The 23342-nt window shown below is 37.7% G+C and overlaps 1 protein-coding gene across 2 annotated transcripts in view; it reads left to right on the plus strand.

Moving 5' to 3' along the window:
• The window catches only part of CAP2 (cyclase associated actin cytoskeleton regulatory protein 2), a 138639-nt gene that overhangs the window by 52715 nt on the left and 62582 nt on the right, over positions 1-23342 (plus strand). For both annotated transcript variants that reach the window (XM_064476228.1, XM_031435163.2), the window contains exon 4: positions 16769-16846. In XM_064476228.1, coding sequence (XP_064332298.1) covers positions 16769-16846 — 78 coding nt within the window. The remainder of the gene's footprint in view (positions 1-16768; positions 16847-23342) is intronic.

Genomic DNA, 23342 nt, shown 5'->3' on the forward strand with positions numbered 1-23342 from the left:
TTTTCATAGCACATTTAGAGCCTTGGGGAGGCTCTAAATAAGGAGCTGGACTTGGAATCTAAGCATCTCTTGGGGGGAAGGTATAGCTCCATGGTAGAGTGCCTGCCTAGCATGCATGAGGTCCTGGGTTCAATCCCCACTACCTCCATTAAAAAAACAAATAAACCTAATTACCCCTCCCCCCCAAATAAAAACAAAAAAACAAAAAATGCCTTAAAAAAAAAACTAAGAAACATTACTTGTTCCTTAATTTAATAGGAGATGTCTAAACATCTCTTGAAGGACCACCAGGCAGCACTACGCACCAGGACCTCCCTGTTTACTCCACCAAAAATAAAATATGTCACCTAAATATTTTGCTGAAACAATGAAGTAGTTCTGTGAATCTCTCAGGTTAAGATGATGCCTGCCTTTTTTCCTCGTGAATAGGAAATACTTTTTGGGGAAATTTTTGCCTCAGTGCTTTTCTTTCTGCTTCTTAAAGGAAATCTTTTAAGGAAACCTGTGGAACATCAGTCCTAATTATCCCTTTCTGTTCTGCGTTCACTGGCATAAGCAAAATGGAAACGCCCAAGAATGCAGGGATGAGCTCTGAGCATGGTCAGGCTGCGGTGGTTGGGGGTAAGCTGTGTCGCCCACTGGCTGGCCCCTCTGGTCCAGTACCCGGGGGAAGGGTAGTTTATTGAGTCACACAGGAATGGCATTGGTCTACATAAAAATGTAGCAAGAATCTGCAACGTCGTCTATGTCAGGAGTTCCTGAATGTGACCAGTGACTTTTCTCCAAAGATTTTTTTCCCCTCAGAAATACCCTTTCAGAAGATTATTTCCATGTCAGAATTTCATCATGTTACCTAATACCGCAAAATATAGGTCCTTTTTTATTTCTCTTGCCTTTTTCTTTTTTTTTTTCCCCCGTCTTTCCTTCTTTCTGAAACTATGCCAACAATTGGAACATTTGTTGTTTTCTATCTAGACTTCAGGATAATTTAATTGTTTGCCTGGAGGCTGCTTCAGCATCTGAAAATTAATACTTTGTCCAAAAGTAATGACCTGATTTCATTTAGATTATCTTGTTATTTCTGTTCAAGCAACCATTCCTATGAACACACACACATACACACACACACAGGCGCACACACACAGACATGCCCGTACACACACATATATATCCACTGTTCATCTAAGAATTCTTTATAATGTTGTATTCGCTACATACAAGAAAAAACAATCTTGGTCAAATATGTGGGGGTGATGGAGGACAAGAGTCATTCTAATCGTAGGAAATGTGTTTGCAGATTTGTTAGTGTGCATAAGGCAAATACAAAATGCGCCTTTTTTACCTTTAGTATATTTTTCCCTTTCCAGTTGTATTTAGATTATGATTTAACATTGTAAGTTTTAAAACATGACAGTTTATACATTTTATAATACGTTACAAGCCAGTTCTTTTTAATATATCAAGTGTAAGATGTTTTGGTGATGTAAAAAAAGTGGTGTCTTCAATGAATTAATAATTTATCACTCGTAAGTATTTGCGAAAGAAATCCTTTCCCTTTCAGAAAACACTTCGCAAAATAAGTATTTTCAAAGGCAAGGTACTTGGAGTGCTGATGGTTGACTTTCAGTTGTTTTGGTTAAAACAGCTTACCATCCAAAAAAGGTAGTATGATTTATCCCTTTGGGCCCAGCTTTTGAGTGTTGGGGTCTGTTTCAAGGTTCCAGGAGTAGGCTGTTTTCCTCTGGTCCTCTCAGTGTCTAGCGCTGTGCCCATAGTAAGTGACTGATAAATGTTTGCTAAATTAATGGATGAAAATGAATGTGGAAGTAAATAGAAGCAAATCCTTAACAAATCATTGAATCAATGGATGGATGAATGTACTATGGCTGACAATTTGGATCAAGCAATATCCTAGACTAGGAGATAAAAGAAAATCTAGGCCAGGTTTTATGTTATGAATTAGCAAGTGAAGTATTGAGAAACACAGATTCTATAGATTATTGTTCATCACACGTGCACGCGTGCGCGCACACACATGCGCACACACACAGTCCTGGTTTTACCGTAGCCCTGACCATGTATCTAGTACCTCCCTCACTCCTTTCATTCTCATTCCTGTTTTGTAGTTGAGGAGAGTGAGCCATTGAAAGACTAGAGCTCTAAGGCAGCTTAAGAAAGCTAGATGAGAATTCATAAGTAACAGGAAAATCTATCAATATATTGACTTGTGGTCCAATAGAAATCCCACGAGCTCCAGCTGAGATAGGATATTTTTGTGAACCTTAATGGAAATATTTTAAGCTGAAGGTCAGATTTAGAAAAGAAGTAGGGTTTTATTTGCTTTGTCTGTTTGGATTGGGTCTTGGTGTGTCACTTTCCCCTTCGATTGTTAACATTAAAATGATAGAAATCAGGCAAGAAGTAACTTTACAGTCTGAAGGGGCCAGTTGGAAAACTGAATTTTTGTCCAGAACTTCATGGACATGTTTCCAATAATCAGCTCTCTCTGGTTTCAAGAGTCTTTATAGTTACAGAATTTTAAGTATCTGAGTAAAAAGTGAAAAATTCAGTAGATTGTCTCAGTATGTCCAATAGAGACAGTCCCAAACTTTTTTTTTAATTGAAATATAGTCAGTTACAGTGTGTCAGTTTCTGGTGTACAGCGTAATGTTTCAGTCATACATGTACATACATATATTTGTTTTCATATTCTTTTTCATTGTAGATTACTACAAGATACTGAATAGAGTTCCCTGTGCTGTACAGAAGAAACTTGTTGTTTATCTATTTTATCTATGCTAGTTAACTGTTGCAAATCTCAAACTCCCATTTTATCCCTTCCTACTCCTTTTTCTCTCGGTGACCATAAGATTGTTTACTATGTCTGTGAGTCTGTTTCTGTTTTGTAGATAAATTCAGTAGTGTTTTCTTTTTTAGATTCCACATATGAGTGATATCATATGGCATTTCTCTTTCTCTTTCTGGCTTACTTCACTTAGAATAATGAAAAACCCAAACTTTTAAATGGGGACACCTACCCCAAAGTTCATTTGTAAACTAGTCCTTAGAAACTTGGAAGACATTTGCCCATAGACCTAATGGAAACAATAGGTGGCTCATTTCCTATGCAAAGATGCAGGAGAGTATTACTCCATGTGTGGTACACAGACCACCACCATCCACAAATCCCGCTGACGGTCTGTCACGAGACAAGGATGAAAATTCTAAGACATTGAGAACTATTATAACAATCCAACAGAGTAGTTCTAGGTGTGCAAAATCTGGTAATTTAAAAAGCTTGTGCTTGTGTTTTGTGTGTCTGGTTTTTTTGTTTATTTTACTAAAGTATCAGCCTATGACAGATGAGAAATTCAAAAAAAAAAATCTTCACCAAAGACTTTTTGAGCAGCACTATGTAATGCAAAATGCCAGGAAAAACTCTTCCACTATGCTCTTAGTTAAATGAAGGAGGAAAACAGTAACATTGAGTGAAAAACAGTCATTTCTTATGAATGCTGATACCTGGGCGAGTGTGAATTTAATTAGAGAAAGACAAACAGGGGCTTCTATGTAGATTATGCATCTTTCAGCTGATGTTGGGCCTGACTTCTCTCTACTTTTGTACCAGGCATAGGATTTTTCTTTCCCTTTATATGAGTGTCTAATTACGCTCCTTTGATTATAAAGATAACTTTGGCATTCACAAATGGAAGCAAAAGGCAGGGAAAGAGATTTTGAGGATAGCTGAGCAGGAACTGTAAGTAAAGAGGTGATAGATACACTTAAGAAAGATTTGCCTTATTAAAAATAAAGTCTGGAAAGATACTTCTTGAATCTGACAATGGTCATTTTTAGAGGCTAAATTTACTGAAAGCTTTTACTTCCTAAGCATCCATGTATTGTGAACTTTTTATAACAACCATATGTTGACTGGTCTCATCAGAAGAAGGGGAAAGGCGTGTTTGGAACTTTAAGAAAAAAATCTTGGAATCAAAAGACACATAAGAAAATGTGGGCACCAAGTGGTGTTGATCCCACACAGCCTGGCTGCAGGGTCACCTCATAGTCAGGGTCCAAGCTGCCTGGAAATCCATAGGGAGTTGGGGATCCAGTATTCAGTAAGGACTTTCATGCGTTGAGTGTTCGTAGTAAGATCTCAGTGTAGATGGATTGCTGCTGGGTCTGTATGGTTGATGAATGAACAAAATCTGGTTTATAGCTAAATTTTACAGTTACTAGAGATCAACTTCATTTCCCTGCCTCATTTAAATATTCTATATTCATAAGAGAGGCAACTGTAAAGAAGTGGAAAGAGAGAGCACTTACGGAGGACCCGCTATGTCAGGTACTTTGCGTGGCCACCAACAAACGTTGCTTCACCTGATCGTTAGGGGAACCCTTTAAGGTAACATTCGAGATAAGGAAGCCAGGTTTCAGAAAGATTGGGTAGCTTGCTTATGGCCATGCATCTAGTAATGGGTAGAGCTGGGTTCTATCTCAGGTCTGTCTGAAGATCTAAAGGTCACAGTTTCTCTACTGCACCACGCTGCTTTCCAGTAATTTCAGTCATTCGTTATTTAGCAATAGTTACTGAGCTTCTGGTGTAATAAAGGTGCGTCTGTGTAGGTACCCAATGGCTTAGTCTTCAAGGGCCTATTACCTACTCGGAGACACAAGGCTTATATACACATGCGTGGAAGTTGAATGAGAGTATGGCTTAAATAACACAAAGTGAAAGGACGGTGCTTAGCATTACAGTGCATTCTAGAATAAGAAGTACTTGTTGCCTCTAACTTTTTTTTAATTCTTATTTTTTATTGAAGTGTAGTTGATTTATAGTTAGTTCCAGGTGTACAGCAAAGCGATTCAGTTATTCATATACATACATATATTTTCAGATTCTTTTCCATTATAGCTTATTACAAAAACCTCTAATTTTTCTGAGTGGTCTTAGAGCAGCCAAGTGTCCTTCACTTGTGTAGACCCAAGATTCCTCAACACATAAAGCAGTTCGGGCTTCCTGAGTCAAAAGATTTGGTTTAAACATGTTGATAAAATGCTTTAGATTCCTTAAGTGTTAGAAAAGCAAGTTCGAGAATTTGGAGAGGGGCCAGTGTGCCAAGTGTTTTGTAGCTACACACTGATTGAATTTGAAAATGAAGTTAATTTTAGAGAATAGTTTTGTTCAGATTATAAACTTGTAACAATATTCATACCTGTCAGAAAAACAAACAGATTTAAGCATACAATAGCATTTTTTTCTATTGCGATGCCTTGAGAAATACTGCTTTTAATTCTTTCAAAAGTTTGATTTTTAAAATATAGTTTGCAACAATTAATTATTTAGAAAAGTTCTTTGTTGGGCTTTGACAATTACAGCATTTGATTTTATATTATAGATTTTTGCAAACTTTTCTGCACATTCCATTCTTGTGACCTGCTTGTTTAACTTAGACCATGTGTTCTGGACCTCCTTCCATGTCAGTAAGTGGAAGTCTATACTGTCATTTTTAATGACTGCAAAGTATGGTTACACCATAATTGATTTAAATAATGAAAATCATTATAGGGGAAGTAATACATTCAAGAAGGCAAAGCCCAGATGAGGGTGAGACGAGTGAGGCCCTGGGGTGTGACTTGGAGAGGCATAACACCTGTGCTCCCTGCCAGCCTCACGTGGTCCCATCCCTGCAATGATGGTCATCTAGTGGTATTTATAATCATTTTAAAAACTTAGTGACATTTGACTTATTTTCAGTGTTTCCTCTATTAGAAATGAAATTGCAGTGCATATCCTTGTACAAATATTATTTTATAATTATACAATTGTTTTCTCAAGGAAAAGTTCAAGCATTGAAAGTGCTAGGTCAATGGTAAATGCTCCCTAATATTTATCGTCCCTCCTACCCTTCCTTGCCCCTCTCAGTGTCTAAAAGTGCTTTAGGCTGTTTGGTGATAATTACAAACTAGGAAAATAAGACTTTTAAGGACACAATGCATGATTTGAATGCACATTAATATTCTTGAAATTAATTATTTAAAAATACTTTGGCCTCTGTTGGATAAGCAAGAAGATAAAAACAAAGCTATATGTCCCCCTGTAAGTCATCCTTTTTGCAAAAGAACCATTTATCAGTTCTATCTTGTATCTATTTGACATGCCAAGAAAGTTGTTTAAATTCCTTCTTTAGGGGTAGGTATGACGTGTTCTATATGGGGTTGGTTGGATGTTACTTTAATGGAAACCAGTAATGCAGCTGAGATATATAACAGAAGATTTTAGGCATGCGTGTAGAAAGGACACTCTGGAGCTGTTCCTTAGTGTCAGAACTGTGCACCGTGGCTGATGTAAATACTTATGTGAGCTGGAAGTTGCCAAGGCAACAGTCCTATTAATGAAAAATGAACCTCTTTTATTATCAATGCCTGGATGATTATGTTTTTTATAAAATGTGCCTAGTAGTCTCACATTGACGTTTTCAATCTACCTACTCATCTTTCATTTCTAGGCTGCAAAACTATTAAGCTGTATTCAATAGACATTCATCCTTTCTTGGCCAATGAAAGTGGAATCATTGAAAAAAAAACCCAGTCAACTGTAAGGGCAGTAAAAATACTAATTTATAACAATTACCTAATATAAAATTACTGCCCTTTGAGTATATGCTTTGGCTAAGGCAGATCCTGAAGTTGAAATTGACTGGGACTTGGTCGGTATTTGGCCAGAGTTTTTACATTAGCTTGTCTTTATGATTTAATGGAGCACTGCCAACATATTTATAAGTAAGTGGAGTGTGACATTACTGCTTCCTTCCCCTGGTCTGACTGTAAATTTAGACTCCATTTTATTGTATGCACATTGGATACTTAAAAAAAAAACAAAAACTGTGCTTGAATTGTAGACTTTAGGGAACCCTGTTGTCTTGAAGAGCCAGAGGGCCATGGTAAGGGGGAAGAGGGTTAGAAATGACTGGGTACCCAGCATTGTACTCCCTGGGTCCTAGAGAGAAGGAAATCTCTTCAAAAAGAATACGTTCCCTTTTTTGTGAGAATACTTATTGTGTTTTGTCAAGATAACCTTCCCATGGGAAAACTTACCTTCGATCATGGTTATCAGCAATCCATTCCTTTTGAAATTGGGTATCTGTTGTCTGTTCTACACAACTAGCATCTTGTTGCTTATTGCTCACAGTCACTGATCATTCTCTGTATAGACAACTTGTTTCCCCTGAAGAGTCCCCGTTTTGTTTGTTTTATAAAACAGATGACAAGTCTCTTTAAAAGAAACAGAAGTACAGTACTTGTACAATTCTGTTAGTTTGGATTTCTTTTTTAATCTATAATATTCATACAGTTATCTGATTTTGCCTTCATTAATAACGCTGTTAGTTTACTCACCAAAAAAAAAATATATATGTATATATATACATATATATATATATGCGCGCACACACACACACACACACCTCTTAGCACCTAGCCACGTAGTAGGTACTCAGAAACTACCTTCTGGTTGAGAAATTAAATAATAAATTTCTATTTTACTCAGTCATATCTTTTAAATAATTATTTCTGATAACAAAGTTTAAATGTTTGATGAAGAAAAATTTGACCATAAATATATGAAGAGGAAAATAAAACCACTCATAATCCCAGTACTCAGGGGTAACTACCGTTGACATCATGGCATATTTATTTCATCAAGACATTGCTCAAAGTCTTGTTTCCTCCTTGATAAGATAGACTTAACCCTGATCTGTGCAGGCTGTATGTATAAGGACAAGTGACCCATGCCAAGCAGGGTGCAAGTGGTCCCAAGGGATATTAAGATGCTGATTGACATTAGGGGGACAATTGTAGTTCAGCTGAAACTTGGCCCTTTTCCTTTGTCACTTTGGCAATTCCAGGGTCAAGAACAAGTAGCAATCAATCTGATTTTTCATTTCTTTTTTTTTTTATTGAAGTATAATCAGTTACAACGTTGTGTTAGTCTCTGGTGTACAGCATAGTGATTCAGTTATACATATATATATATATTCCTTTTCATATTCTTTTCCATTATAGGCTATTACATGATTTCTCATTTCTTAACATATCTTTAGACTACATTACTGACAAAACAGATTTTACCCTCAGAACAAGTTTTAGCACCAGCAGATGTACAGGTTTTTGTTGTTGTTGTTAATAGTAATTCTGGCTTGCTTCTTTGCACCTTTTCCTGTTGGCACATTGGGAAGAGAGAGCCGTTTCCCAGAGTTATGCAAAATAGGCAAAAGTCCATGGGAACTAAAGAAGTCATGGTTAAGAGACGCTGTGTACTTGTATGTTTTATTCTTGGCAGTGACGGCATAAAGGGGCAGTTTGGATGTTGCTTTAGTCCCCTCCAACCAGCCTCAGATAAATATGATAAAAATAACAATAATAAGCACAAAGAATAAAGTCTCATGTAGTGAGGATAAAAGCATCTTTAGAGAACTTTGCTATTTTTAACAAATAGAAACAACCCAAGTAAAAATAGAATGTTTATCATGGAATCTCTTAGTGACCCCGTATCATCACAGTCCCACCATCCTTTCCACAAGATAACTGCCCCTAAGCCCCTCTCACATAGGAGTTCATAACACCTCTGCATGTTCATAACTGCACCCCCCCCCACCTTTTATCCACAATCCTACATACATCTGTCAAAAGGCAGGTTACGGGGAAATGCTCTGTCACCAAAAGGATGAAACTGGGATGGGAGTTCCAAAATTGAAGCAGAATAAATTTTTTTCTCGCTTAAAAAAGAGATGGGGAAAGGACTTCCAGTTTCTCGGCCTGCATCTAAGGAGCTTGGAAGTCACCACTTCATCCTGACAACAAGTAAAAAGCTGAATATACTGAAAAAGCAACTCCTCTTGGGTCCATTAGGGAGGGCACATGGTAAAGTGCTGTCTCCAAGATCAGGGAGACTGGTGAAGACAGATCAGGGGAGCAGAGACTTATAAGTGGAACTGTCAAGGGAACCAGTGCTGGGGTGGGAAACCCTGAACTGCAATTGACAAATTATTGGAAGCTCAGTGCAGACAACTTTGGGGGTTAAGAACTCCAAGGGAACCCAGTCATAGGGGGGCCCCACAATATTGTGAGATTTACCTCCAGGAGCTCAAGGAGGTTCCCACAGTAAATACTGGAAAGAATCCCCTTGGGCTTCTGGCAGGGGGAGGGTGAAAGGAAGCATTTTGAAATAAGCCAGAGCACTCTGTTCTTAGCAAGATCTGCCCTCAGGGGAAACTAGTTAAGCACAGCCTAACGTGATAGGGTATATTGTCAGGACCTAACTGGCTTGGAAAAGGGAAATACTCAGCTCCAGCTGGCTCTAGTCTTTCGCATGGGGAAGAGAAGTATCCAAGCCCAGCTCACTGTAGCCATCCTGTCCCACATAAGGGGAGGGGCGGGGGGAAGAAGAGTGAGAAACGCTTATGAGGTTCATACTTCAGAGACATAGGCTCAGTGAAATACTGAGACCCAGTCATAGGACTAAAGTGTGCTTTCTCTCCTCTCATGCCTCCCCACCACATGACTCTCAAGTCCTACCTACAGTGGTTTCTTTTACCTTGATATCTGGACAGTACATCATGTCCAGATATCAAGAAAAAAATTACAAGGCATACCAAATAGAAAAGACACAGGTTGGAAAGACAAAGCAAACATCAGAACCAGACATGGCAGGGATGTTAAAATTATCAAACTGGGAATTTAAAACAACTATGATTTGGGGGGAGGGTATAGCGTAAGTGGTAGAGCACATGCTTAGCATGCACGAGGCCCTGGGTTCAATCTCCAGTACCTCCTCTAAAAATAAAGAAATAAATAAACCTAATTACCTCCCTCTTCCCCCCCCCCAAAAAAAAGCTAAATAAATAAAACACTCTTCAAAAAATATATTGATGAATACAAATCAACTTCTAAAATTTTTTTTAAAAATAAAGCAACTATGATTTATACTCTAAGGGCAATAATGAATAAAGTAAAAAAGCATGCATGAATAGGCAAACGATGTAAACAGAGAGGTGGAAATTCTAAGAAAGAACCAGAGAAATACTAGAGGTAAAAAACACTGTAACAGAAATGAAGAATGGCTTTGATAGGCTTGTTAGTAGACTGGACACGGCTGAGGAAGGAATCTCTGAGTTAGAGGATATATCAATAGAATCTTCATAAACCAAAAAACAAGGAGAACGAAGACTGGAAAAAAGTCAGACTATCCAGTGACTGTGGGACAACTATGAAGGTGTAACATCTGCATAATGGGAATACCAGAGGGAAAAAGAGAGAGGAACAGAAGATACTGAAACAATTGTAACAGAATTTCCCCCCAAATTACGTCAGGCACCAAACCACAGACTCAAGAAGCTCAGAGAATACCAAGCAGAATAAATGCCAAAAAAGAACTACACCTCAGCTTATCATTTTCAAATTACAGTAAATCAAAGATTAAAAAATCCTGAAAGAAGCTAGAGGAAAACAACACTTTACCTATAAAAGAACAAAGACAAGAGTTACATCCAACTTTTCCTCAGAAATCATGCAAGCAAAAAAGAGAATGGAGTGAAATATTTAGTGTTGAGGAAAAAAAAAAAAAACTTCCAACTTAGAATTCAGTACCCTGCAAAATTATTCTTCAAATGAAAGGAGAAATAAAGACTTTATTGCCAGTAGATCTGCCTTGCCAGAAATGTTAAAATGAGTTTTTTAGAGAGAAGGAATGTAATATAGTTCAGAAACATGGATCTATAAAAAGAAAAGAAGAGCATCAAAGAAAGAATGTCTGAAGGTAAAATAAAAAAAATTTTTTCATATTCTTAATTGATCTAATAGATAATTTGCTCAAGGTAATAATAGCAACAATGTTCAATTATGTATGCTTATGTATAACATATATATGCTTACATATGCTTATATACGTAAGTGAAGTGAATGAGAGCAGTGATATAAGGGATAGAGGGGATTAAAATTATTTTGTAAATGAATATATGTCTGTATCTGTATGACTGAAACATTCTGCTGTACACCAGAAATTGACACAACATTGTAAACTGACTATACTTCCATTTTTAAAAATGAAAAGAAAAAAAAAAGACTATCTTGTTTTGTTGTTTGCATTCAGAGATCAACGGGGCTTCCACAGGGAGCCAACTCTCTCCCGAGGAGATTAGATGGAAATAAGTCATATTTAGCTGGTGTCTGCTTGTCCTGAGTCTTGCTTTAAACCGATTACTGAAATTCATTCTCCTGTTCTCTCCCCTGGGAATGCAGAGCAAGATGGTCCACCTACCTACCTATACAAGAACCCCAATTGCCCAAGTGATAACTAATAAGAGTTCAAACAAAATGCATAGCCTTGATTCTTACCAAAGCTGTCCCCTTTCCTCTCTGCACACACGTGCTCACGGGCAGATGGATGCGCATGTAACCCACAAAGGTTACTGAGCCCTGCACATGTGTGATGGACAAACTCAGCAAAAACCCTCAATTATTTGTCGTTACTGAAAATCCCTACGTTTGGCTTTTTCTTTCACAATGTTTTGAACTGCCTGAGTGAGCCAAATTCTCCCTTTCAAGTTATCAGAACTCAGCAGGTTCAGGGAAATTGCTTCTAAATAGGGAGCTGTCTGGTTCAGGGGACTCATGGGACTTTCCAGAAGTAAGAAGCAGGTGGATCAGAATATCTCAGAGGTGGAATGAAAAGTGTGGACTGATGAGGTTACAGTGGATGTGGTTTAGAGTCTGCTCATTATGCCAGAGTTCCAGGGAGTTGGAAGAAGTGCCCAGCTGAGTCCTCAGGAAGATTTACCTACAGAAGCAAAGTGAAAGGGAGAGTTGAAGCAGGTAGCTAGCTATTCAGCCATCCTCTGCTCCAGCCTCCACCTACTGTTGAGTAAAATGCCGTGTGGGGAAGAGACTAATGAATGAAATTGGCCATCTTCGCTAATCAGACCCACTAGAAAATTGTTCTGTTAGTGACAGGCTAAATGTTGTTTTTAGGGAAAGTTAAAAAAAAGGAAAGAGCAATGCTAGTGTTCATTTTGGGATAACTACACAAATATTGTTAATGTCACCTCCGAGCTGCAACTTTAACTACAGAAGTAATTTGGCGATCCCAAATTACTGTCCCACAGCAGCTATAATTCAGTTGACTCCACAAGGCTTGTTGTCGATGAGGACCATACTTCTGTATTGTCATTGCTGGGAGAAGTGAAGTTCTTTTATTTATATCCAAGCTGTGGAAAGTTGTATTTCATAGTCTTCTTTTTGGAAATGTGGCCCACACATTTAGGGACTGACAAAAGTCCTTCTGAACTACTGAAAATTTTGATGTGTGGATAAACATTCATGCTGCTCAGAACTTCACATTCATGAGGTCACAATGGCCTCCAGCACAGTGAGATTTGAAATCCTCTATCTCTAAGGAATATCCAGAATTTGAGATTTCGAGCAATATAAGCCCAGCAATCAGGCTACTGGGAGAAAGAGGAGATGGTGTACTCCAAAATGGAAAATATAGCTTCATTTAAATATTCATAAGACTTAATTTTTAGTGTTGATGATGATGAATTTGTGATTTTAAATGTGAATGGTCTAAAAATCTTGATTTGATTTCAAGTATTTTCTTCTCAATGGGAAAAAAATCATTAAATGAGAAGTAATGAGAAAAGTTAGAAATAAGATTAGGGTGCTCATTTTAGTGAATATTTTGGAAAATTTGTCAGATGTCAAAACATGTAAATGAAGTGGAATGACAAAAAACTAGTCATTTCCTAGTTGGCTAATACATTTAACCTTCTAGCTCAGAAAACTGTCTGATAGTGACATGGGGATGAAATTAACCTAATTCTATTGTTGCTATTTTAGGTATCTGTTTTTGAAAATGTATTAAATTAGTTATACTGGTTATACTGATTCTTATCAGAGAAGTAAGTTGTATCCAAGATGGCAGAGGGATAGAAACTTCCCCAAAACAGATGTGAAGCTAACAAGGAGGAGATGAAAGATAAAATCAATGAATGTAAAAGATAAAAATTTATGACCAAGTAAAATTGAATCAGAATTTCCCCCACCCACCCATATATGAGCAAAAAGAGGGAAAAAAGTATTTAAAAAAATTCACTGATAGTAACTAGACAAAAAAGCCATGACCTGCAGCAATGTATTTTCAGTTATTGATGGCTGAGCAGTTTTTGGTTCCTAGCTCTGCTCAGTTCCCACCACCGTAAATTAAAGTCATACCTGAAAGGAAATTAAATCAAGAGAGGAAAATATGAAACAGGAAAAGAAAATCATGGGGCTCTTTCCCTCTGGAGATGTAAAGGTTTCGTGTCTGGGTCCTGAATTGGAGAACTGATCTAAAATCTGAGGGGAATCACTCCATCAGAATGGTATGGGGAGCAAATCCTGGTTTAGAACTTTTAACATATTCCCAGAAGAATGAGCAACACCTAAATTCTCAAATAAAGACTGGACATGGCCTCAGCTGAGCGCTCCCTTTCCTTGTTCCCTGTTCCATCAGACCCTAGAATCATAGGTAGAACACTCTTGCTTGACAGGGAAAATAAACAAAATAAACTAACCTTCAGTGTGGTGGCAAAAGACTCAAGGAATCACCCGCATGACAGCTAAAACTTGTGTGTCAGAAGGGAACAGAACATGCAAAGGGAAAACATGGGCTCAGCCTCATAGGAAATAAAACAATGAACAGAAACAGATTCTTCATGATGGCTTAATAAGCGTACAACTTAGACTCTTAAAACTTAATGAATATAAATGTATTTTTTATCTTATTGATAGAACAATAAGAGTAAAATGCAAAGGGAAATTGAAGTCTAACAAATCAAGACCAAAAACAACATTAATACAGAAGTGAAATGTAAATTAGAAGTGTTTATGAAAAAAAAAAAAGAAGTGTTTATGTATATGAGACCCTATTGAAAATCTGTTTACTAACAATAGAGAAAACTATTGATACAATCACAGTAAATACAGGTGACAGACAAGGAAATTAAAGGCAGAGAGAGAGAATCTAAAAGATACGAAATACCCATCAACAGATGACGTTGTGGTGTATTTATACAATGGAATACTACTAAGCCATAAAAAGAATAAAATAATGCTAATTGCAGCAACATGGATGGACCTGGAGATCATCATTCTAAGTGAAGTAAGCCAGAAAGAGAAAGAAAAATACCATATGATATCACTCATATATGGAATCTAAAAAAGAAGAAGAAGAAAAAGAGGGCACTAATGAACTCATCTACAAAAGAAACAGACTCACAGACATAGTAAACAATCTTATGGTTACTAGGAGAAATGGGGTGGGAAGGGATTAATTTGGGAGTTTCAGATTTGCAAATGTTAACCACTATATATATAGATAAAAAACAGGTATTTTCTATATAGTACAGGAAATTATTTTCAATATATTGTAATAACCTTTAATGAAAAAGAATATGAAAATGTATATGTGTGTGTGTATGTATATATATATATATATATATGCATAACTGGGACATTATGCTGTACACCAGAAATTGACACATTGTAACTGACTATACTTCAATTCAAAATTTTTAAATAAAAATAAAAGATATGAAAACATTTAAACATTATACAATATGAGGATAATTAGACTCCTTGAGTAGAGATTCTAACAAATGGAACAAAAAATATTTTGAAAGATATAGTAATATAAGAAAATTTCCCAGAAATGAAAAAAGAACCAAATCTATTCCAAGAAGTATAACACAGAATACTCAAAATCCAAACATAACTTAGTTAAGCTGTTAAACTCCAAGGATAAAGAAATAATTCTTCAGGTGTCAAAATAGAAAAAGTCAATTTCCTCCAAAGGGGGACAAAAGACTAAGCTGGCTTAGATTTATCCACTGCCACAGTCACTGCTGTGCTATCTGAAAATGGTGAGGGAGAGACCTAGGGATGTTGTGTCCAGCCAAGATTTTGCTAAAATATGTAGATGACAAGGAGATGTGTTTGAACCTAAAGAACTTAAGCAACTTTGAGACCTTTTTGAAGAAAATACTTGATAATAGGAGTCCAACCAATAAAAGTATCAAACTAACTCAGAAATGGAGAAGTCACGGTAAAACAACTGGTGAGAACCACTGGGTATGTTTCAATGTAGAATTAATTCTAAACAGTTCTGGGAATTAATGTTACAGTAAAAATAACTAAAAAGTATGAAAAATGTAGAAGATAGGGACCAGAGATAGAAAGAAGTGGGAAAGTACTAATGTTCTCATCTTTAGCAAGGAGTCAGTCAATATTGTATAAAATTATATCATGTATTTTAAAGTGTAAACACATTATTATTCTAATATCTTAATAGTTTATATTTTTTAAACTTAGAATGATCATTTAGGGCATAATAATTATTATAGTGCAAAAATTTTATTTGATGTTTATCAGTCTTTTCTCTTTCATCTTTAATATTCAATTGTAATTAAAATTTATACTTATTTTAAAAAAACAGCACCTAGGGTATGGTTCCATTTTACCAAAGTCTCTCTGCAAATATATCTTAAAGGGTGGCTACATTGATGTTCATGTAATGTTAATAGTGATTATTTCTAGGTCATGAGGCACTTTTAAAAAACTTTTATCTTTGTAACTTTTGGCATTTAAAAAATTATCCTAAATCATTAAGCTTTGTCTTATGAAAAGAACTGTGTGAATTCCCTTAAAAACTAGAAAAAGATGCCAGAAATGACTAATTGTGTGAGATATAAATATTTGGAATTATTTTCTTCTTGGTATTCCTCTATAGCTTTTTAAGTTTAAAAAATTAATTAATTCATTAGTTAAGAGTGGGTAGAAGGTGAAGATAAGAGAATATTGTTAGCATGTGTTTGAAGACAGTCCCACCTGCTCGACTCCTTTTTTGGGGGTTGAGTCCAGGTAGCACTGAAATCTCCTCTGGATCCGTCTTACTGGACAGTTGCAGGATCCACTAGCTCTCGGTGATCATATCTTTATGGGGGGTGGCTTAAGGGACAGTCTTCTTTCCACTTGAAGGTGTGGAACAGATTGGGGCATGAAAGAACAAGAGAAACACCCTTTGGAAAATAGTTGCACTTTGGGGCTTAAACATTTTTTAACAGCTTTGTGGAGATATAATTCACATATCATAACATTCACTATTTATAAAGTGTTCAATTCAGTGGTCTTTAGTGTATTCACCAAGTTGTGAAAACATCACCACTGTCTAATTCCAGAACATTTTCATCACCCCCAAAAGAAACTCCACACTCATTAGCAGCCGCTGCCCATTCCTCCCTCCCACCAGCCCCTGGCAACCACTAATCTACTTTCTGTCTCTGTAGATTTGCTTGTTCTGGACATTTCATATAAATGGAATCATACAAATGTGGTCTTTTGTGATCGGCTTCATTCGCTCAGCATAATGTTTTCAAGGTTCTCCCATGTTGTAGCATATATCAGCACTTCATTTCTTTTGAATGCTGAATAATATTCCATTGTATGGATATATCACATTTTGTTTATCCATTCATCAGTTGATGGATGTTCTAGTTGTTTCTACATCCTGGCTGTTACGAATAATGCTGCTGTGAGCATATTGACAAGTTTTTGTGTGGACATGCGTTTTCATTTTTCTTGGGTATCTACCTAGAGATGGAATTGCTGGATCACATGATAACTCTCCATTTAGGAGATCAAACAATTAAGCTTCCCTCTTGTTCTTTGTTCCCAGGCAGAAATGGTGCATAGTGCTTTCCAGGCCCAGCGAGCTTTCCTTCTGATGGCTTCTCAGTACCAACAACCCCAAGAGGTAAGAGTGCATCCTAAGAGCCAGGGCTGCCTGGGGAATGGGGGGTGTGACTTAGAAAACAAGGAAGCAAGAACCGGTTCCTGTGAGAGACATCCTGAAGGTGAGACGCACAGCACTGCAGGTTGTCTCTCTGATCCAGCTCATAGCATGAAACCTTTCTTCTGTCTTCATAATCTTATTATGGCCAAATTCATACTGTAACAATTGACATCACCAGTTTAAAAGGTCAATTTATTTATGTCATCTGTATACAATTTTTTTTTACTGGTCTCATAACCATTTTATAATCAAGGAAGTATTTACTACTGATTTTTAGTTCATACTTTGTGCTTCTTTGTTATCAGAAACTGTTCATCTATCATCATCTAAGTTCTATGCATGAATTTAATTAGTTCCTATTGTAAGTAGCGCTGATAGGCTAAGTCAGCATGCAATGAGTGAAATTCTTCATTAAAAATACTACCAGCATACCTTGTTAAATAAGAGAAAATAAGAATTGTTTTGAATAAACATTCTCCATCTGAAGTTTGGTACCAACCATATAAATATAAAAGATAATTGAATATTCATTATAACACAATACCTTAGATTGGACAGCTCATTGTAAATTCTAAAACAAACTGCTGAAGTTGAAAAAGTTGAGCAGAGAATCCTGGGAAGCTAGGTTTTGACTTTCAGGGGATGAAGCTCAGTGCCGCAAAGAACCAAGACCTGGGACCTTAGACCCTGCCTGAAGCAGTGGCTCCCAGTCCCTCCCATGCAGTGGAAACACTTGGAAAATTTTTTAAATACCAGCACCTGGATCTTACTCCAAGAGGTTCTGGTTGAATTGGTCTGAGGAGTGGTCTTGGCCTTGAGAATTTAATGGGCTCCACGGTGATTCTAATTGGCAGCCGGAGCTGCCAACCCCCACCCTGGACGGCTGTGTCACTTCCCTCCTGGGAAATGAGGAGCTCCCATACAGCCGAGGCGAGCAGCTTTGTAGGGATGGAGGTGTTCTGTGTTCCACTGTGGATGTGTTTTCCCTCCTTGGCTTTCTCAATCCCTGATTTTCTTCCCTTTGCAAGAGGCAACAGTGAGACTAGGAAATCACAATGTGATACAGCCCTAGCCTGCCTTTTCTGTGATTGAGGTGAGGAGAAGAGGTGGCGTCAGTGCACCACTGAGTCTCAGATGGAGGAAAGAACCATGACTTACCTGGCTGGTACCCTACTCAATCCCTTCCCTAAGCACAGAACAGAAGGCCTCCCATGCACACTTTTTGTATTTTCTCCAACATGTCTTATGCTGCTAAGACCTGACAATGAAATCGTGTGTGTGTGTGTGTGTGTATTTGCATGAAATTAATGTATATCAGTACACAGAGAAAAAAAGTTAACCCTAACTTTCCAACTTCAGGGAAGATGATTTATGGTCATTGACTGGCCTGTGGATTTTCTTCTATTAAAAGGACTAGGAAGTCTGATTTTTTTATTCTGTCGGAAGTGAGAGAGAGTGTGTTTTCTACCCTCCCTCTCCTTTTCAGTCTTTATTTGGGCTTACGCTTTCAAAGGAAATAGTGCCTTCCTGTGCGTCTAACAGGAGTCTAAAACTAATTCTTTGTCCTTTCATTGTTTAAACAGTCTGAGAAATTAGAAGGGAAAGGAAGATGAGAGACTCCTGTGTCCATCCCTCGGTCTAGTGACAGACATGCCCGGCACAGTGCTCTGCTCAGAGCACTTGCTCAGTAAAGCTTTTCTAAGGCGTGGAGCAGTAACCCAATTTGTTGATAATTTATTAATCTTAAACTAAGCAAGAAACCTAGTAGCATTAACCTTAGGACTCCAGCTAATTACCTAGGTGAATTGATAGATCTAGATTACAAATGAGCTTATACCCATATGCTTCAGATTTTTATAAAATATACTAATTTGAGAGGGTGGTCAACAGTAGAAACTCTGGACTTGGGCCCACCTGGATTTGAATCCCAGATCTTCTAGGCATTAGCTTTGCTAATCCAAATGGAAGAAAAGCAAATTAATCTGTGTCTCCTAAATTTGAGTCTTTTATCTTTCTCTGGGTGACTATTGGGAAGTTAATCCAGTAAAGTCCATAAGACATTCCCACAGAGCCACTCCGACCAAATCAACTTGTCAAGTCACTGAGTTAGGGGGAGGCAGTTAAACTCTCTTAGCCCACGTTTCCTTATTTTTAAATAGGGATAATAGTTCCTACCTTGTAGAGTTATTGTGAGGACTGAATGAGGAAAAGCATGCAAAGGTCAGTGGCCGAGTCAGAGAGTTCAGTATTAGTCAGGGCAGTCCAACTGCTTTAGGAAAAAGTCCCCAGTTCACAATGGCTTAGCATAGTAGACTTTTTTTTTCCTGCTCACCTAAGATCTGCTCTGGTGTTTTGTTTTTTCTTTTGCTTTTTGCTCCTGTGTTTTTGGTTGATAGTCTTCTGTATGGTCGTTCAGGGACCCAGGCTTCTTCCAGTTTGCAGTCCCTACCTCTTCTAGGTCCTCAGCCATTCTTTGAACTGGGAAAGAGAATGCAGGATCATTTCTGAGAAGGTTTTACAGGCCAGACCTGGAAGTGGCATGTGTCACGTCTCCCTTTACTAGTCTCAGGGACGCTCCTAGCTGCAAGGGAGGCTGGGAGATTTAATCAACCTTTATGTCAAGAAGGAGAAATTCATAGATTTGATGAGTATCTAGCCAGTCCGCCAGGGTGGGTAACTTGTCTTGGCTAAAATGTAGTCTATCTCAGTGGAAATATATCATCTTTGTAAACACTCATGTGGGTTTTTCTGGGCTAATCCCCCCAGTAACCATCTAAGGAAAGACAAGAAAACTTTCAGGTCTAACAGTTGAATTTATTTCTGTTGTGCTTGGGTGTATATAGAGATAGAGATACATGTATATAGAGATCTCAAAGTTTCTTTTAATTGGAGTGAGTTCATCCTTTTTTGCCTCTGTAATGTTTTACCATAAGGTGTCAAATTATTGTCCAGTATTTTTAAATGCCAAGCAAATTAGTCATGTCATGTGGCTTTGATCTGGGAGCGTGCCTTGGGAAATTAGGTGGTGCTAGTGGCAGGTCTGGAAATTGTAAAGGAAAAGCAAACGAATGAACGAAGCCAGCCTCCCAAGTATTCCGTAAGTCCATGCCCAGAAAGTGTCACAGCATCGCTCAGTCAGGATTGCTGAATCTTTTGAAAGATTTGGCCATCATTAGGGCTGCTAAGTTCTGTTCTTAAGGGGCATATGTCAAGTAACGTGATACAGTAAAGTAATTCTGGCCCCGATGTAAAATAAAATGCCTCCTTTCAAATATTACCTTAAAGCTTTTTGTCTTCATACAAAAATATCAAGAAAATATTCTGTTGAGTAACTGCTATTAAGTATGTGTGCTGAGCAAGTATTTTTCGTGGATTTTAAAATATGCAGTTCTACATTTATCTAGAAAACAGGAAAAAGAACTACAAGAGAAGTAAAAGGTAACAAGTTTTCATCTTTGGTGTCATGCTTGGTTATGTTTTCATTTAGCAGTTGTATTTCCCAGTGGTTGGGGGGTACAGAGTTTCAAAAAGAAGTAGCACTTTAGAATCTAACCAGTGACTCACTTTGTGGCCTTTTCCCAATTAACTCTATAGTCTCACCTCATAAATATGCATAAGTTTCGACTCTTACTGATGTTGTTAAGTAGGTGGTTCTTTCCACAGCCAACTCAAAAGCACCCAAAGGCAATATACACTTTAATTTCCAAAGTGTCGGTTTAAGGCTAACGAAAATGTCTGCTCAAATACAATCTATGAAGAGCAGGTAAAAACAGATTAACTGCTGATACCTACAGGATTGAATTATTTTGTCACCAGCTGCTTTCTGAGTAGCATTTCATGCTGTAGGTAGAGAAGCGAGGCAAAAGGAAGCCTCTGCTTTTCATAGGAGCCTTTCCAGGACCAGAAAATTACCTTGGTAATTACTCCCTGGCTGGCATGTGAAGGCTGGATGTAGATGCTGGTTAATGAAGAATAAAGCACCCGGGAAGGAAGGAGAGGAAGAGGGTTGTGTGATATCATCAGGGTCTGCTTGAGTTGACAGCCTGAAGCTAGCCAGTCAGGGCTGAATCCCAACAGGAAAGCTAATCGTTGGTTTATCAGGATGCAGAGAGGAGGATAATCAGAAAGGAGAGTAATTCTGTCATTCTTCTGCCCAGACTGTTTGCTTTAGCAACATAAAGCTGTGAATGAGCCTGTGGGCTGTGACCGAGGGTTAGTAGCTTTATAGGTATTTAAAAACCCAGGCCTATGGAGGCAGAAGGGATTTGCTAAGATCCTGTCCTGTTGGACATCACTCATGGTGACTTTTTTTTTTTAATCTGATAAGGCACATTAGCTCATTTCTCTTTGTGTAAGACATGAATTAGATAATGAATGGCTGCCCAAAGGAAGTGAGGTGGTTATCACACACAGGGGATTTTGGGGATTATCTGAGGGGGTAAAGGTTAATAAAGAAGGATAATATCCTTTGTTTTATCAACTGTTTCATACTAACTTTATTACCATTCCAGACTGCCTTGATGGCAAATTCTCCATAAAGGTTAGAAACTGTTGTGTATGTGGCTAGAAAATTTTTTGTACTCCGTTTAGTCAAGGGTTGGGATCATGTTGTATTTTAAATAAAATAATTATCAACTATTTCTCATTCTCCAAGGTGAAGCTAAATAATACGCTTGCTAGATACTATCAATCTGATCTTTAAAAATTGGGAGGATTACAGGTTTTGCTCTGATGGCCTGAATCAAAAATTAATTTAAAAAGAGGTTACTGAGTCATTCAACAAAGCTTTTTAAAAGCCAAACATACTTTAGCTTTCAGATTTGCTACTTGTTCATCATTTCATCAGCCTTAACCTGAGTCCTCTTTGCAAAATGTGGATTCTATCATCTGTACAAAGCTGTATATGCGAAAATAGCAGACGGGGAGAAGGTAATTCCAGCTGGCATTCCAGTCTGGATCCGCTGTCATAAATTACTTAGCGGAGGGCACGGTCTGTTACTTTTTATGGTCATGTTCTATATTTGTATGTGCTGCGGGACGGATCACATGATGAAACCATCATTTGATATTAGTGTTTATGTGCACCCAACTAGTGAGGACTAGATCTGAGCTTCACTGTGCAGTGCTTTTAATTTGTATACTTAGCTCTTAATTGAAAATGCATACACTTCCCTAAGTACTAAAATTACAAATAATCCAGAGTAAATTTTACGTAATTGTTTTTGGAAGAAGACAAACTACTGTATATCCTAGCTAATTGAAATGCATTACGCCTTCCAGAGATTTTAAAACATAAATTTGGAACATGAACACGTCAACACTGCCAGAGTAATAAAGACCCAAATTCACCACTTTACATCGTCCAGCCCCTCTCCTGAGTTGAATAAGAGAGCATCTTACTGACAGCGGCTTCTCTTAATGAAGATACATTTCCCAAACTAACCAGGAGAAGAAAACACACACGCTTCTTCCCCTCTATTTTCTATGTTGCTTCCCCCAGTGCAGCTTAAAATTTAGATTTCTAGCAGCAAACCCCTGGAGAATGTACTTCTTTGATGATTACTTCTTTTCATAAACTAAACAGAAAAAAAAGAATGTTCTTGTTAGGTTTCGGTGGATTAACTGCTGTGAGGATTAGTGTTTCTATATCTGGAATCGCTTATTAGATAAATTTGCCTGTTGAGTCGTTACTTCAGATCTTTGTTAAGCCCTGTTCACCTTACATACTCCAGCCCTCTTTAATTTCCTCAACTCTATTAATTTATTTCTCGGGGCTTTTTTTTAAACCAAACATTTATCGAATGCCTACTTTATAGCAGTCACAGCATTTGGCATTTCTGCTTCTCCCATTATCTCATTTGTACGAGAACACACTTTGGAAAAATAGGGTCAGGCTGATGTTTGTCGTGATTCATAGATTCCTGTACTTTGCACTTGCCTTTGCCATTACCACCCTCAAGCTGCCACCATGACCCCCATTCGAACTTTCCCACCCACTCTCCTCGAGTAAGGAGCACATTAAGCATGATTTCTGATGGTCTCATAGCTTTGAACCTCCTCACTGCCTTTATAGTTCTGATGAAGTGACCTGTTTACATGTTATTTCAGAAACATTCCACTGTTATTTTTTATGCATATTTTCCATCCCCTCAACAAGATTCTAAGAGCTTCAAGAATCTTTATAGTTGATGTGTCTTTGCTTTCATGACATATTGTGGTCTTAACTATATTTTATTTGATGCCAAATTTGATAAGAAGACAGGCTCCAGCTCCTGACACTTTTGGTTGGTTTGAGGAATAGGGGCTGGGTTTACTGTTTCCAGCGGCACAGGAAAGGAACAGAATGAGGTGACATTTTTATTTAGTGATATTGTTATCTTTAAAAAAAATAACTTGCCGTTTGGAGGTGTATTTGGTGCATTTGGTACTGATTGAGTTATCAGTGGAGGATAAGACT

Source organism: Camelus dromedarius, chromosome 19 (genome assembly GCF_036321535.1).
Source record: "Camelus dromedarius isolate mCamDro1 chromosome 19, mCamDro1.pat, whole genome shotgun sequence".
NCBI lineage: Eukaryota > Metazoa > Chordata > Mammalia > Artiodactyla > Camelidae > Camelus > Camelus dromedarius.